At 30.6% G+C, this 13,904-nt stretch overlaps 1 protein-coding gene across 4 annotated transcripts in view; it reads left to right on the top strand.

Moving 5' to 3' along the window:
* ocm (over compensating males) overlaps positions 1–13,904 on the top strand; it is a 302,029-nt gene that overhangs the window by 116,047 nt on the left and 172,078 nt on the right. For all 4 annotated transcript variants that reach the window (XM_072529887.1, XM_072529886.1, XM_072529885.1 and 1 more), the window contains one exon: positions 3,507–3,627. In XM_072529887.1, coding sequence (XP_072385988.1) covers positions 3,507–3,627 — 121 coding nt within the window. The remainder of the gene's footprint in view (positions 1–3,506; positions 3,628–13,904) is intronic.

Below are 13,904 nucleotides of genomic sequence, written 5' to 3'. Positions count from 1 at the left end.
GTGAAAAATTTGACCAAAGCCTGGATAATTTTATTTATACCTACTTAAATCGCCTCGATCACTACCTACTCCGTCATCACCAAGGGATTTGATAATTTCCATTTGTAAAGTGTCGTTTTGACTTCGTATGGTGTTATTTTTGGCATTAATTCTAATCCCTGGTTTGTAATTTTGGACAGGAGCTGATCTTGCATTTCGTTGGTGTTTTCATACATTTCGCGATAAAAGGATTTGAAACTTCGAGGATTTCGGTTCTATCCGTAGTAATGTTGTTCGTATTTCGCCTATTAGAAGAAAATGTGATGTATAGTGTATAAATGAATGAACACTAAATATGAAAAAAGAATGAAATAACCACATGAATGGTAAGACCCGTGTCGTCAAAACAACAAAAGATGTCACCAATCGGAAGTATCGATTGGTGACAGCATTGCTTATAAAGAGAAAGAAGAAGAAGAATTTTACCCCAAAACTTAAAACTTTTGTTTTCTTGAAATATTCTAGTTATTTCTGTTGTATTGTTTTCTCTTATGTCTTTTCGGATTGATCGGTATATATCTATTTAATTTCTTCATTGACATATATACACACACACATATATATATATATATATATATATATATATATATATATATATATATATATATACATATATGTATAAGAAATACTGGATATTATTGACTGTCGATATAAACAAACAACACAGTTTATTAGGGCTGCAGTCAGTTAACAGTCAGTCAACCTACTGACTGCAGCCCTAATAAACTGTGTTGTTTGTATGTATATATATATATATATATATATATATATATATATATATATATATATATATATATATATATATATATATATCTACAGTGTGGATACTAAGTCTTACCCCTAGTGAACTCCGTTATTTAAGACAAAGATGAAAAACGCTTGGACCCGTCAATTTTTATTTTAATAGAGGTATTTTATAACATAAAAAAAATTGTCACCCCTTTCATCCCCTTCACATGATAGCTACCCCCTCAGATTTTTTAAATAGCAATGGGGGTCGTGCGATAGTTTGTTGGAAAGGGTTTGAAAAGAAGAATTCAAAAATGTATAAGTTTGAAATTTTGTATGGCATAATGGTTTTATTTAAAATAAAATATACAAAAAATAATGTATTAAATTACATCTTTAAAATTAAAGGAACTGGCAAATTACCCTAAAGGTAAAATTTACTTACCTTTAAACTTAAATTACTGCAGGAGATGCTTGAAATGTTCTCCATTTACTTCCTGGCAGAAGTAGATTCTTTGTTTAGTTGCCTCCCTAGCGCTTTGTAGGGTTTGCATATCAATCCTATCACATTCTTCGATTATTCTTTGACGGAGTTCATCAACTGTCGTCAACTGGCTCCCATACAGTTTGGATTTAAGGTAACCCCATAGGTAAAAATCTAGAGGAGTAAGATCTGGTGATCTTGGTGGCCATTCAATGAATCCACGACGTCCAATCCATCTTCTCGGATACAAATTATTTAAAAAATTTCGAACGCCAGCGTCGTAATGATGCCAGCATCTTGCTGGAAAATAATATCTTGGGTGAATTCGCCTGAATTGTTTCTAATCACATCATGAATTTCAGGAATTATTTGTGTTTCCAATAGATTTAGATAGCTTTCCCCCGTTAAATTGCCTTCGATAAAAAAAGGGCCTATAATGTGATCCCCTAGTATACCTGCCCAAACATTTAATTTAGTGGGAAATTGAGTATGACACTCTCGAAACAATCGAGGGTTTTCGTCAGACCAATATCTTACATTTTGTCGATGTACTTGACCATTTAAATAGATCTTCTTCTTCTTCTTCTTCTAATGGCGCTACAACCCTTTGTGAGTCTTGGCCTGCTTAACAATGTTCTTCCATTCTGCCCTGTCGGATACTTTCCTTCGCCAGTGCCTGATGTTCATGGTTTTAAGATCCCTCTCTATGTCGTCTATCCATCTTTTACGGGGCCTTCCTCTTGTTCTGTTTCCTTGGGGCTTCCATCTCTGGACTACTTTTACAGCTCGATTATCTGGCATTCTTTCTAGGTGACCAAGCCAGTTTAGTCTTTGTGATTTTACAAATCTGACAATATCTGCGCTCTGCATTAGTTCATCCAGCTCGTGGTTCATTTTAATTCTCCACGAACTATCGCTGCATTGGGTTGGTCCAAATATCTTCCTTAGTATTTTGCGCTCAAATATTCTCAGTTGATTTTCATCAGTGGTTGAGAGGGTCCACGTTTCACATCCATATGTGACCACTGGTCTAATTACTGTTTTGTAGATTCTCAGCTTAGACTCACGATTCAGTAACTTACTTTTCATTAAGTCTTTGTATGCATAAAAGCACTTATTACCGCTAAGAATCCGTGCTTGTATTTCTTGACTGATGTTGTTGTTGTCATTTATTATTGAGCCTAGGTAGGGAAAAGTGGAGGCATATTTGTAGGTATGGTTGTCTACCTTCAGATTCTCATGTTCATTCGATTTTGTGCACTCCATATATTTTGTTTTGCTTTCATTTATATATAGACCAAACTTAGCAGCTTCTCGTTTCAGTTCTATGACTTTTTCGCTCAATACCCTTTTGTTGCGGCTTATTATGGCAACATCATCCGCATATGCGCATATTTGCATAGATCTTGTATTAATACAGCCGTTCACATCCAGTTTTCTAACAACAGCTTCTAAAGTTAGATTAAAAAGTGTTGTTGATAAGGCATCCCCTTGTCTAACTCCATTTTCAATATCAAAGGCCTGCGTCATATCTCCATCTATTCTCACCATAGCTTTGGAACCCTCCAGAGTCATTCGTATAAGTTTAACCAACTTATTGGGTATCCCTAACATAGATAGTTGCTTTAACATCTTTTGTCGATCTACTCCATCAAACGCCTGTTTGAAATCGATATACAAGTTGTAAATAGGTATGTTATATTCAACACATTTTTCATGTATACCTCTTAACATATGTATTTGGTCTATAGTTGACCTCTTTGGTCTGAAGCCACATTGGTATTCACCAATAATCTCCTCCGAAAACGATTCCAGGCGGCTATATATAATTCCTGATAATATCTTGTAGATGACATTTAAAACTGTTATGCCCCTATAATTTTTGCAGAGTCGTTTGTCTCCCCCTTTGTACATAGGAAGTATGATTCCCACTTTCCAATCTTCTGGGATGACTTCTAGTGTCCATATGCGGTCGATTAGTTTATGGATACGCCTCCATAGCGCATGTCCACCATTCTTTATCAGTTCTGCAGTTATTCCATCTGTGCCAGGTGCTTTGTTATTTTTTAGATGTTTTATGACGTTTATCGTTTCTTCCAATGTTGGTTGCTCAACTTTTAACAACAATTTAAATAGATATTTTTTTAAATTTGAACATTTTGCAGTACAGGGTCTCCAAGAATTCTGTGAGACGAGACTTTGACTGCATGCTGCAAATCAAAGTATTTTTATTATGTACATTTTTAATTTTTAGACGTTTTACTTCATTGCTAATTGGAGTTCCGGAGTCTTTCAAGATCAGTATTATTGTAACCTGTAAAATAGATTTGGAAAAGTATAAACCAGTTGATCCAATTGTTTTAAGCGGACAGTTCGTAAGTAAATTTTTCTATGGTTCTGAAACTGTTATCTTGTGGCATGTCTAAATTAAATATTGTTTATATGAAATGCCACAATTGATTGTACTGATAATTTCATTGTATAATTCGATTTCTACTTTAAAACTGACGGGTGATTTACTTGGCCTCGATTTTTTAGGCAAATAGCCATGATTTTGGTTGAAAAGTTGTGTTTGTGCCCTCAGGATGATACCAAGTTTTAATTACACTCTAAAACACACGTTTTGTTCCATGCATTATTTCCACTATTTCTGGTGTAGTTTGATGAGTAAAGGCTCTTTATGTTTTTGCAATATTTGGTACCTGGAAATTGGAAAGCAGATATATGTAGGAAGTTGGGTTCTTAAATTTTATAGTTGAAGAGTGAAATGTTAAATGATGTATTTGAAGCTATTGAGATGAAGTGTAAATAGAATAAATTTTGTAATCTACTGTTCATGTAGTACTTAATTATAACTTAAACATGGAAGGCCCTCTATGTTAAAAAGCAGCATATTTCTTAGGTACCAAATGTTACTTTTTAACATAGAGGGCCTTCCATGTTAAGTTATAAGTTAAGTACTACATGAACAGTACATTACAAAATTTATTCTATTTACACTTTATCTCAATAGCACTTTAAAATACATCATTTAACATTTTACTCTTCAATAATAAAATTTAAAGAACCCAACTTCCTACATATATCTGCTTTTCATTTTTCAGGTAGGTATCAAATGTAGCAAACTCATAAAGGGCCTTTTGTAAAAATCTTTAGTTAACCACCACTGAATTTAGATATTTGTATAGTTGGTTATCAGTACCCACAAAATTTTACCAAACGTCAGTCCACCTACATTAATAAAAAGCATAATTTTCAAATTTCTGAAACGGTCGAACACGTCAATTAGTGTCTATAGTTGCGCATTTTTTCCATAAAAACTGTTTATATGGGGTGTATCCGATAACGATGGCCAATACCAACTTTCTTATTTTTAATAGAACACCCTGTATGTTAATTAATTTTTTGATTTCTCAGATCATTTTAGACATTTTTTGAATACAATGTCCTATACCTATCTTTGACTGTTTCGGAAATATTAGGTAAAATGCAAAAATTCACATTTAGAAAAGAAAATTATTTTTATTTGTCGAAAGTCGCTACCACTGTCTTATTACTTCTTGCTGATTTAGGTCTTCGTAATGATAAAGTAAGCAAAAACTATTTAAGCATTTCTTTTTATTGATATGTTAAAAAAACAAAAAAAATGTTTACTTTGTCTACAGAAGTAGTTGTCAGTGCTATATTCGTTTGAAATGCACAAAATTACAATTATACAGATGATTGGCTATGGAGATAAGACACGGACGCAAATGGAAGTAGCTCTTTTATTTCACGAAGGATTTCCTGATTTGCCGCACATATCTCAAGGGACAATTAGTAAAATAGAGAAGCAATTCCATGAGCTGGGCCATGTTAGGAAGGTAAAAAAAGAAGCTGCCAATGCAATAAGTGAGGATACCAAATTGGCTGTTATGCTTGAGTTTGAGGAACACCCACATACTTCTGTTCGAAAAGCAGCCCCAGTACTCGATATTAGCTATTCATCGGTTATTCGAATATTACAAGAAAACAAAATACATCCCAAAGTTCCAGCGAATATGATATGGTTTCAACAAAATGGAGCATCACCCCACTACCAAATCCATGTCCGGCAGTATCTCAACCAAATATTTCCAAATCGATGGATAGGGAGACGAGGATCGATGGAATGGCCACCACGATCCCCGGATTTGACACCATTAGACTTTTTCTTATGAGGATATGTGAAAAGTATTGTATACAAAACTAAACCCACAGACTTAGCTGACTTACGAAGACGAATCACGCTTGCGATTAGATCGATCACACCTGATATGTTGAGTAACGTTAGAAGTAATTTCTATTCACGGTTAGGGTGTTGCCAAGACGTGCGTGGGGAGCATTTTGAACATCTTGTTCATTGACATTATTGTTTAGAGTTGTATTATTTAGAAGTTTTTAAATATGTTGTAGCGACTTTCCACGAATAAATAATTTTCTTTTCTAAATGTGAATTTTTGCATTTTACTTAATATTTCCGAAACGGTCAAAGATAGGTATAGGACATTGTATTCAAAAAATGTCCAAAATGATCTGAGGAATCTAAAAATTAATTAATATATAGGATGTTCTATTTAAAATAAGCAAGTTGGTATTGGCCACCGTTATCTGACACACCCCTTATAAAAAGTTTTTATGGAAAAAAATGCGCAGCTATAAATACTAATCGACGTGTTCGACCGTTTTTTCGAATACTCCCTCATTTATTTATTAGCTAATTTATTCCATTTGGCTGATACACAGTATATATATATATATATATATATATATATATATATATATATATATATATATATATATATATATATATATATATATATATATTGTTATGATGTATTGTTTGTTTATGATGATGAGCAATGAGTATTTTTAATAATATAATATATAGGGTTTTTATCGCGGTTCTCAAAGAATTAGTTTGTAAGTACTTTGTTAAATTATCTTTATTATATCTATTATGAAACACACATATATGTCTAACCTAGCCAATGTAAATTTAAAATAAACTATCTTTAAATTGAAATTCTTATGAAACTAATTAAATTCTATAGACAATGTAAAATTTAAACAAACTATCTACAAAATTGAAATTGTTATGACACTAACTAAATTATATTAACAAAATTTTGTACCTTTCTGTCACTGAATGCCTAAATGAACTGTTTTCCACTATATAGATTATAATCACCACTCAAATGTCTTCTTCTCAGCTTCGGTTATCCTTGTTTTTGTGAAATTACTTTTTCCAATTATTAGCTTCCACCAATTTAAGATATTTTTCTTCACCAGCATTTATAAACCACCAAGCAAACCAGCAAACAGCATTTATTTTTATTCTTCTTTTCAATATATCAATATCCAATCACCAAAATATCATTTAATTTTAATATTAATTAATACTTCTTCCATAATCATCATTTATACATAACATAATTTTTAATCTTCAATATTATTTTCTTTATACTGTTTCTTAATATTGATTTAACTCACTATATTGAACAATTGTAACTGATTGACTGCCTCTAACTAATTTTCATACTAAAAACTCATAACTGATTGACTAACTGAATGGACTTTCTTACTAAACTGCTCTCTTGAATCCAAATCACGGGTATTTATATCTTTTCAATCTTCCAGAACCATCTGGTAAGAAATCATGTTCGATTTATTTCATCTATATCTAAAGAATTTTCTGGAACAATACATTTCGCAAACAAAGCCATCTCCGGTGATCTAGAGAATTCCTTACTTATCTATCGAGAATTTTGTTGGCATTTAGGCTTTTCAGATCAGAGTATACATTTAAATCAGTAACTTAAACTATAAATTAAACATTTTAATTTAATAAATTACACATTTTAAACATCATATTATTATAACCCCACTTTATAATTCGCAAATTATTAATTCCTGTCTGTCAATTTAAAGAGTATTTTTGGTTGCCTAGTCACATGGCTCACTTAAATATATCTACAAAATCATAATTACTAAAATACAACTTTTTACAATTATTATATGCTAATTTCTTAAAAATGCCCTCACATAAAGTATATAACTTATTAAAATAACCAACTACTTTTAATATCTAATATTATCTAATATATAACTTGTAAATTATTTTTAATCACTATTTTTCTTTCTCCTATATCATATCAATATATATATATATATATATATATTGAGATGATTGGTGTTTAAAGAAAATAATTTATAAGTTACACACTAGATAATGTTAGATATAAAAAATATTTGGTTATTTTAATAAGTTATATACTAGAGAATTTTATAAAAATTATTTATATGAGGGTATTCTTAAGAAATTAGCATATAATAAGTGTAAAAAGTTTTATTTTAATAATTATAATATTGTAAATATATTTAAGCGAGCCATGTGATTAGGCAACCAAATATACCTATTCGGAATAAATGACAGTTACAGAAATTAATAATTTGCGAATTAATAATAGGGTTATGTGTTAGTTTAAAATGTTTAGTTTACATATAGTTACGGATTTGAAGTAGTGTAGTTTATTAATTAAGGTGTTTAATTTACATTCTGATCTGAAAAGCCTAAATGTCGATAAAATTCTCGATAGAAAAGTAAGGAATTCTCTAGATCACGGAAAATAGCCTGTTTGCGAAATAGACTATTCCAGAAAATTCAGATATGTAGGAAATGGAACAAATCGAATAGGATTTCTTGCCAGATGGTTCTGGAAGATTGAAAAGGTATAAATACTCGGTGATTTGGATTCAAAATGGCCAGTCAGTTAGTAAGAAAGTTAGATAGAATTAGTAAGAAGTCAGACAGTTACAGTATAAAGTCAGTCGGTCCTATTTTCAATATAGTTCAAGATAGAATACAGTCAGTCAGTTGGTGAAATGGTGAAAAGAAAAATTGGTGTAAAAAGAAGAAGAAATATAAATGCAGTTAAGAAGAAAAATATTTTAAATTGGTGGAAGCTGATAATTTTAAAAAGTAATTTCACAAAAACAAGGATAACCGAAGCTGAGAACGAAGACATTGAGTGGTGATTAAAATCTATATAGTGGAAAACAGTTCATTTAGGCATTCAGTGACAAAAAGGTACAAAATTTTGTTAATATAATTTAGTTAGTGTCATAAGAATTTCAATTTTAAAGATAGTTTGTTTAAAATTTACATTGTCTATATAATTTAATTAGTTTCATAAGAATTTTAATTTAAAGATAGTTTATTTTAGATTTTACATTGGTTATGTTAGATATATATGTGTGTTTCATAATAGATATAATAAAGATAATTTCAAAAAGTGCTTACAAACTAATTCTTTGAGAACCGCGATAAAAACCCTATATATATATATATATATATATATATATATATATATATATATATATATATATATATATATATATATATATATATATATAATATATATATATAATATATATATATATATATATATATATATATATATATATATATATATATATATATATAATATATATATATAATATATATATATATATAATATATATATATATATATATATATATATATATAATATATATATATAATATATATATAATATATATATATATATATATATATATATATATATATATATATATATATATATATATGTATATATATAGTAAACTCTTAAATATTGGGGAAATCTGCAAGAAAGACTCTAATGTGTATCAATTGTTTCGCCGAACGTTTTCGCCAAAGAGAATTAATTTGGCTTCTTCAGGGCTGAAAGAGAATAAATTATAATTAGCTACCATATATTATCTATTAAAACATTATTGATCTTACCGTAACTTAGAATTGTAGAGTTAGAATATTAAAAAACTTTGCTAGTAACATAGTGGTGTTTTTTGTTACTATGCGCAAAAAAAGTTTTTTTAAGGTTTGAAATGTATGGTAGCTTTGAACTTGACACGTAAAGGCTTACCCAAGGTTAATCGAAAAACCCAATGTAACTACATTTAAAAGGAGGTAATTCTTTGAATTGTCGGCAATAACTAAATTTTTGATTTTTAGAAAGTTTAAAAGTGAGGTTCTGTTTTAGCCAGAACGCAAGCGCTGACAACTTCAGTAGTTCTTATGAATCTTTATGTCGTTAAGGTTCATTGGTAAAAACGAATGAAATTAAATCCCAGTATAGGGAAATATTATTTTGATTTTCTTTATTTAATTATATTCTATTGTTCATGTATTATTGCATCTTATTGAGATGTATCTAAGAAAAGCAAGGGAATGTTATATATTTTTTTGTTAATGAAAATTAATTTTAAAGGTATGTTAGTTGTTAATGGATATATCAGTCAAGTTAGTTATCTGTGATATAGTATTGTTCTTGGTATCTGATTTAAGTAACAAGTGGTATATATCGCTTAGATTCTTAATGTCACTCTTAACATTAATGGAGAAATCGTTAAGGAAAATATAAGACATTTCAATGACCTCTCTTTTAGATTTATTGTTCTCACGGTGGAGAATTGTAGTGTTCGTATAGTCCATGAGATGACCAGTGGAATGGACATGTTTGGCTAATGCACAACGGTCAGGGTGAAGTCGAGAATCACTTTTGTGTAGTGTAATACGTGATTTCAATAATTGAGATGTTTGACCGATGTAGGAATTGTTACAAGAGAGACATGGAATGTTGTAGACAATATTACTAAGCCTATCTATGGGAGTCTTATCTTTTATCTTAGAATAAAGATTATTAATTGTTAGGGCTCATCTACAAGCCACATTAAGTTTAATGTTGTTATTATTATTGCCAAAGCTATTTTCAACACTTTTCAGAATCCTTGTTAACCCCGGAGTGATATCTCTGAAATATGGTAATAAAAAATATTTTTTTATAGGAGTATCCGAGACTGGGTTCCCACTTAAGACATCAGGATCAGCATTTTTAGTCGCGAAGAAAGGTGAAATATCTTCGTCATGGATAGTATTAAACAAAATCTTATTAACTAATAGTGTTGGATAAGCGTTTGAAATAAAAAGTTTCTGTAGGATTTGTAGGTTTTTTTGTATGAAATGAAGGATCTGATAGTTTTATTACTCTATTTTTCATCTGTTTGATTAAGTTGACTTTGGTAGAATTATTATAGTATGAGTTGTAGTTAAGGTATCTACCAGAATGGGTCGGTTTTTGATACCAATCTATTTTAATGTTGTTGTTTTCCCTGATCATCCTTATGTCGAGAAAGGGGACGGACCAATTACCATCTTCCCTCTCTATAGTGAACTGGATGTAGGGGTCATAACCATTAAAAGTATCTAATAGTTCATCTACCTTGTCATTGGGTATAGCCAAAATGATATCATCAACATATTTTTTAATAAATGGAATATTAAAGGATAGTAAAGGAATGACTGAGTCTAATACATAATCCATAACGTAAGTTGCAATGATAGGAGAAATCTTAGCTCCCATAGGGGTACCGAAAGTTTGTTGATAGAATTTATCATTAAATGAGAAGTAAGTGTTGTCAAAGAGAAATTCGACGATGCTGATGAATCTGTCGTAAGACATGGAACAACAACCTCTAATACAGTCCCAGTTGATCTCTATTGATGTCAAACATATTCCTCGATGAACATTGCTGAATAAGGATACAACGTCAAGGCTAACGAGGACATAATTTGATGGTAGTATGTAGCCATTATATTTATTTACCATCTCAAAGGAATCTTTAATGTAATATTGACTTCCATAATTATATGCATTAGTAAGTATGTCTGTAACAAAAGCTGAGATATTTTCAGTGGGTGTTCCAATGGAAGCTACTATGGGACTTTTTAATATTCTAACTCTACAATTCTAAGTTACGGTAAGATCAATAATGTTTTAATAGATAATATATGGTAGCTAATTATAATTTATTCCCTTTCAGCCCTGAAGAAGCCAAATTAATTAATTCTCTTTGGCGAAAACGTTCGGCGAAACAATTGATACACATTAGAGTCTTTATTGCAGATTTCCCCAATATTTAAGAGTTTACTATTTAACTAATCTGCAAAGATTAAATTTCTTTTCTATATATATATATATATATATATATATATATATATATATATATATATATCTACGGCATAAAGTGGACTCCGCCCATGTTAAAATTCAGGTTCAATCGAGCTCCGTGGTCAAGTGGGTACCGATATACGGAGCTTACTTGACCATTCCATAATATTGGTTCTGTCGATTCATCAACATGTAGAGTTTAATAATTTATAAAAATTTTTTGGAGCCCGTAAATACCCCTGTATCATAAATGTATATCGCTTAGTTCACGTGTATATATTATAGGGGTCGTTGAGATCTTCTTCAATGTATAATTGAACCATAGGTTTATCGGTTTAAGTAAGCTCTGAGAGTTTGGCAACTGTGCGATTATACCGTATATTTTCAACATATATCCCGAGCGGTTCATATGGGCTCCTTATTTTTATCTACTTTTCGTAGACAGTGTAATCTAATACGCATTACACTGAGTAACAGAGGATATCTTATTACCTGGTATAACTACGTACTAAGAGGTAACTGGTTCTTTAAAAACAGGTATGAAGATACAAAAGGATTTGGGCTTATTATTTAATGGAATGTTCGCTTGCATAGGAAATTTTATTTTTTCTGCATTTTTAAAAATGTTGTTTTTTTATTTAATATAATTTTATTAGTTAAATGCTGAACTCGATGTTTTTTTTTAATTACAGAAATTTCGTAATATATTTTGTTTACGTGAGTATGTCTTTATACGTTTTATGTAAGCATCCGATTAATAAAAACTACTTTTATTTCATCCAATCTTTTGCGATATCCTGTATAAAGCTTTTTTATTATTTTAGTTCTGGTCTTATTTGTGTACTATATATGATATCTCGATAAAAGGTTATCTCAAAATAAATATGGTTAAGAGCTACAATAGATATTTTTGTGTTAAAATGGGTAGTAGTGTGCACAAAAAGAAAGAATTTGTCTAACAAGGTATATTCGGCAGCAGATGCATATAGTGCAAGCGTCTATGTTTTAAGGGCGGAAGGACGTGCACCTCATTTTTAGCTGACAAGCATGCGAAAAATATTATTTCTGGTCCTCATTTACCTTTTAGTTTTAAAGAATGATCTGTGACTGACCCCGTGCGATACAAATTATTTTCAAGGAATTTATAGGAAGTCTATGTTCAACAATTTCATGACATTATTGGATGTTCAGTTTTGTGAAAGCGTCTATGTTAGGGAGATTAAAGGAGCACACACGAGTTTTTCAGGGATTTTGGCTGAAAATTGATTCATAGTTTATTTTTATTGTGTAATAATAGGTGTATCGTCTATATAATAGAAGTTCTAGTATCTAGCGGTATGGATCGTTCGTTTGTGTAAATGTTATACAGTGTGCGGCATTTAGATTGAAAAATACCACCCCTGATACCCGATATTTTTCGTACCCGTCTTTGATTTAGTATTTGTGATGTACGTGATCTTCCCTGTCTACAGCCACTTTTGTCTTTTAATTTAAGTTTTTCTTCTAATATTGGTGATATCATATTAACGATATTGTGCAAAAGTATTTTGAATAGCTGACAAAATAAAAATATTAGCCGATAGTTTTTGTGGTCGTTGGAGTGTTTGCCAGGCTTAAGCAAGGTAACAACTTTGGCTTGTCTCTATACTTTGGGTATCTCCTAATTTGAATACTGTTGTTCATCATCTGGATAAGTCATTGTAGTGTTTTTGGTCCAGATTTCGTAATAAGCTTTGTGCTCAGATCCTCAAGGTCGGTAGTTCTGTTATTTTTCATTAAATATGTAGATGGTGGATCCAAGCTCCACATCGTTAAAAGGTTCTCTCAGCTGACAGGTTTTGTCCTTTCTTACTTTCCGACAGAAATAGTATGTCTATATCTATAATATGGTTTTCAGCGATCAGCTATATACCAAATACCCTAGGTTAGTCCCTATATGTGTTTCCTGTACTAGAAATTAGTCAGATTCGTGTTAACTCATATGTCTGATAAATTTAAGTAAAGTAAAGTTTCTTGATTTTTAGATATACCCTTAACAGTTATAGACATATGTTATTTGACAAAATCATATTAAAGGGGTGACTGAAGAATTAGCCGATTAATTAATTAATCATTACCCGGGGTATGACCGATTGCGGTGGTCTTATTAGTACTCCAATCTTCCTAAAGGCTCGTTCTTTAAACCCCATAAGTAATGCGTAATCTTTTTATTAAAAATTTAAATTTTACATGCCGTGTATTACTTTTTGACGATATGTCGAATCAGATTTGTATAGTAATAATTTTAGGTTCTAAAGAGCCTCTTTGTGGAAAATAAATAAGTTTGTAATATCGGTCGCAACTCATATATAGATAATAAAAAAATATACAATTAAAATAAGTGTAAATAATTTCAACTACATACATCGGCGCCACTGTTCAGGTGATGGGTTTATCACAGATATCAAAGTTTACATTTTAATTCAATGTTCTATTTACGTATCTTCAATATTAAAAAAGTAGGAAAAGACATGTTTATGCTTTTATTTTTTTAAATCTATTCTGTTTTCTTTCTAGAGTTCCGTCTTTTTTGAACGACCTGTGTTCTTTTTTCAATTGGGCAC

This window comes from Diabrotica undecimpunctata, chromosome 4 (assembly GCF_040954645.1).
Source record: "Diabrotica undecimpunctata isolate CICGRU chromosome 4, icDiaUnde3, whole genome shotgun sequence".
Taxonomy (NCBI): domain Eukaryota; kingdom Metazoa; phylum Arthropoda; class Insecta; order Coleoptera; family Chrysomelidae; genus Diabrotica; species Diabrotica undecimpunctata.
This window is presented reverse-complemented; position numbering and strand designations above follow the sequence as displayed.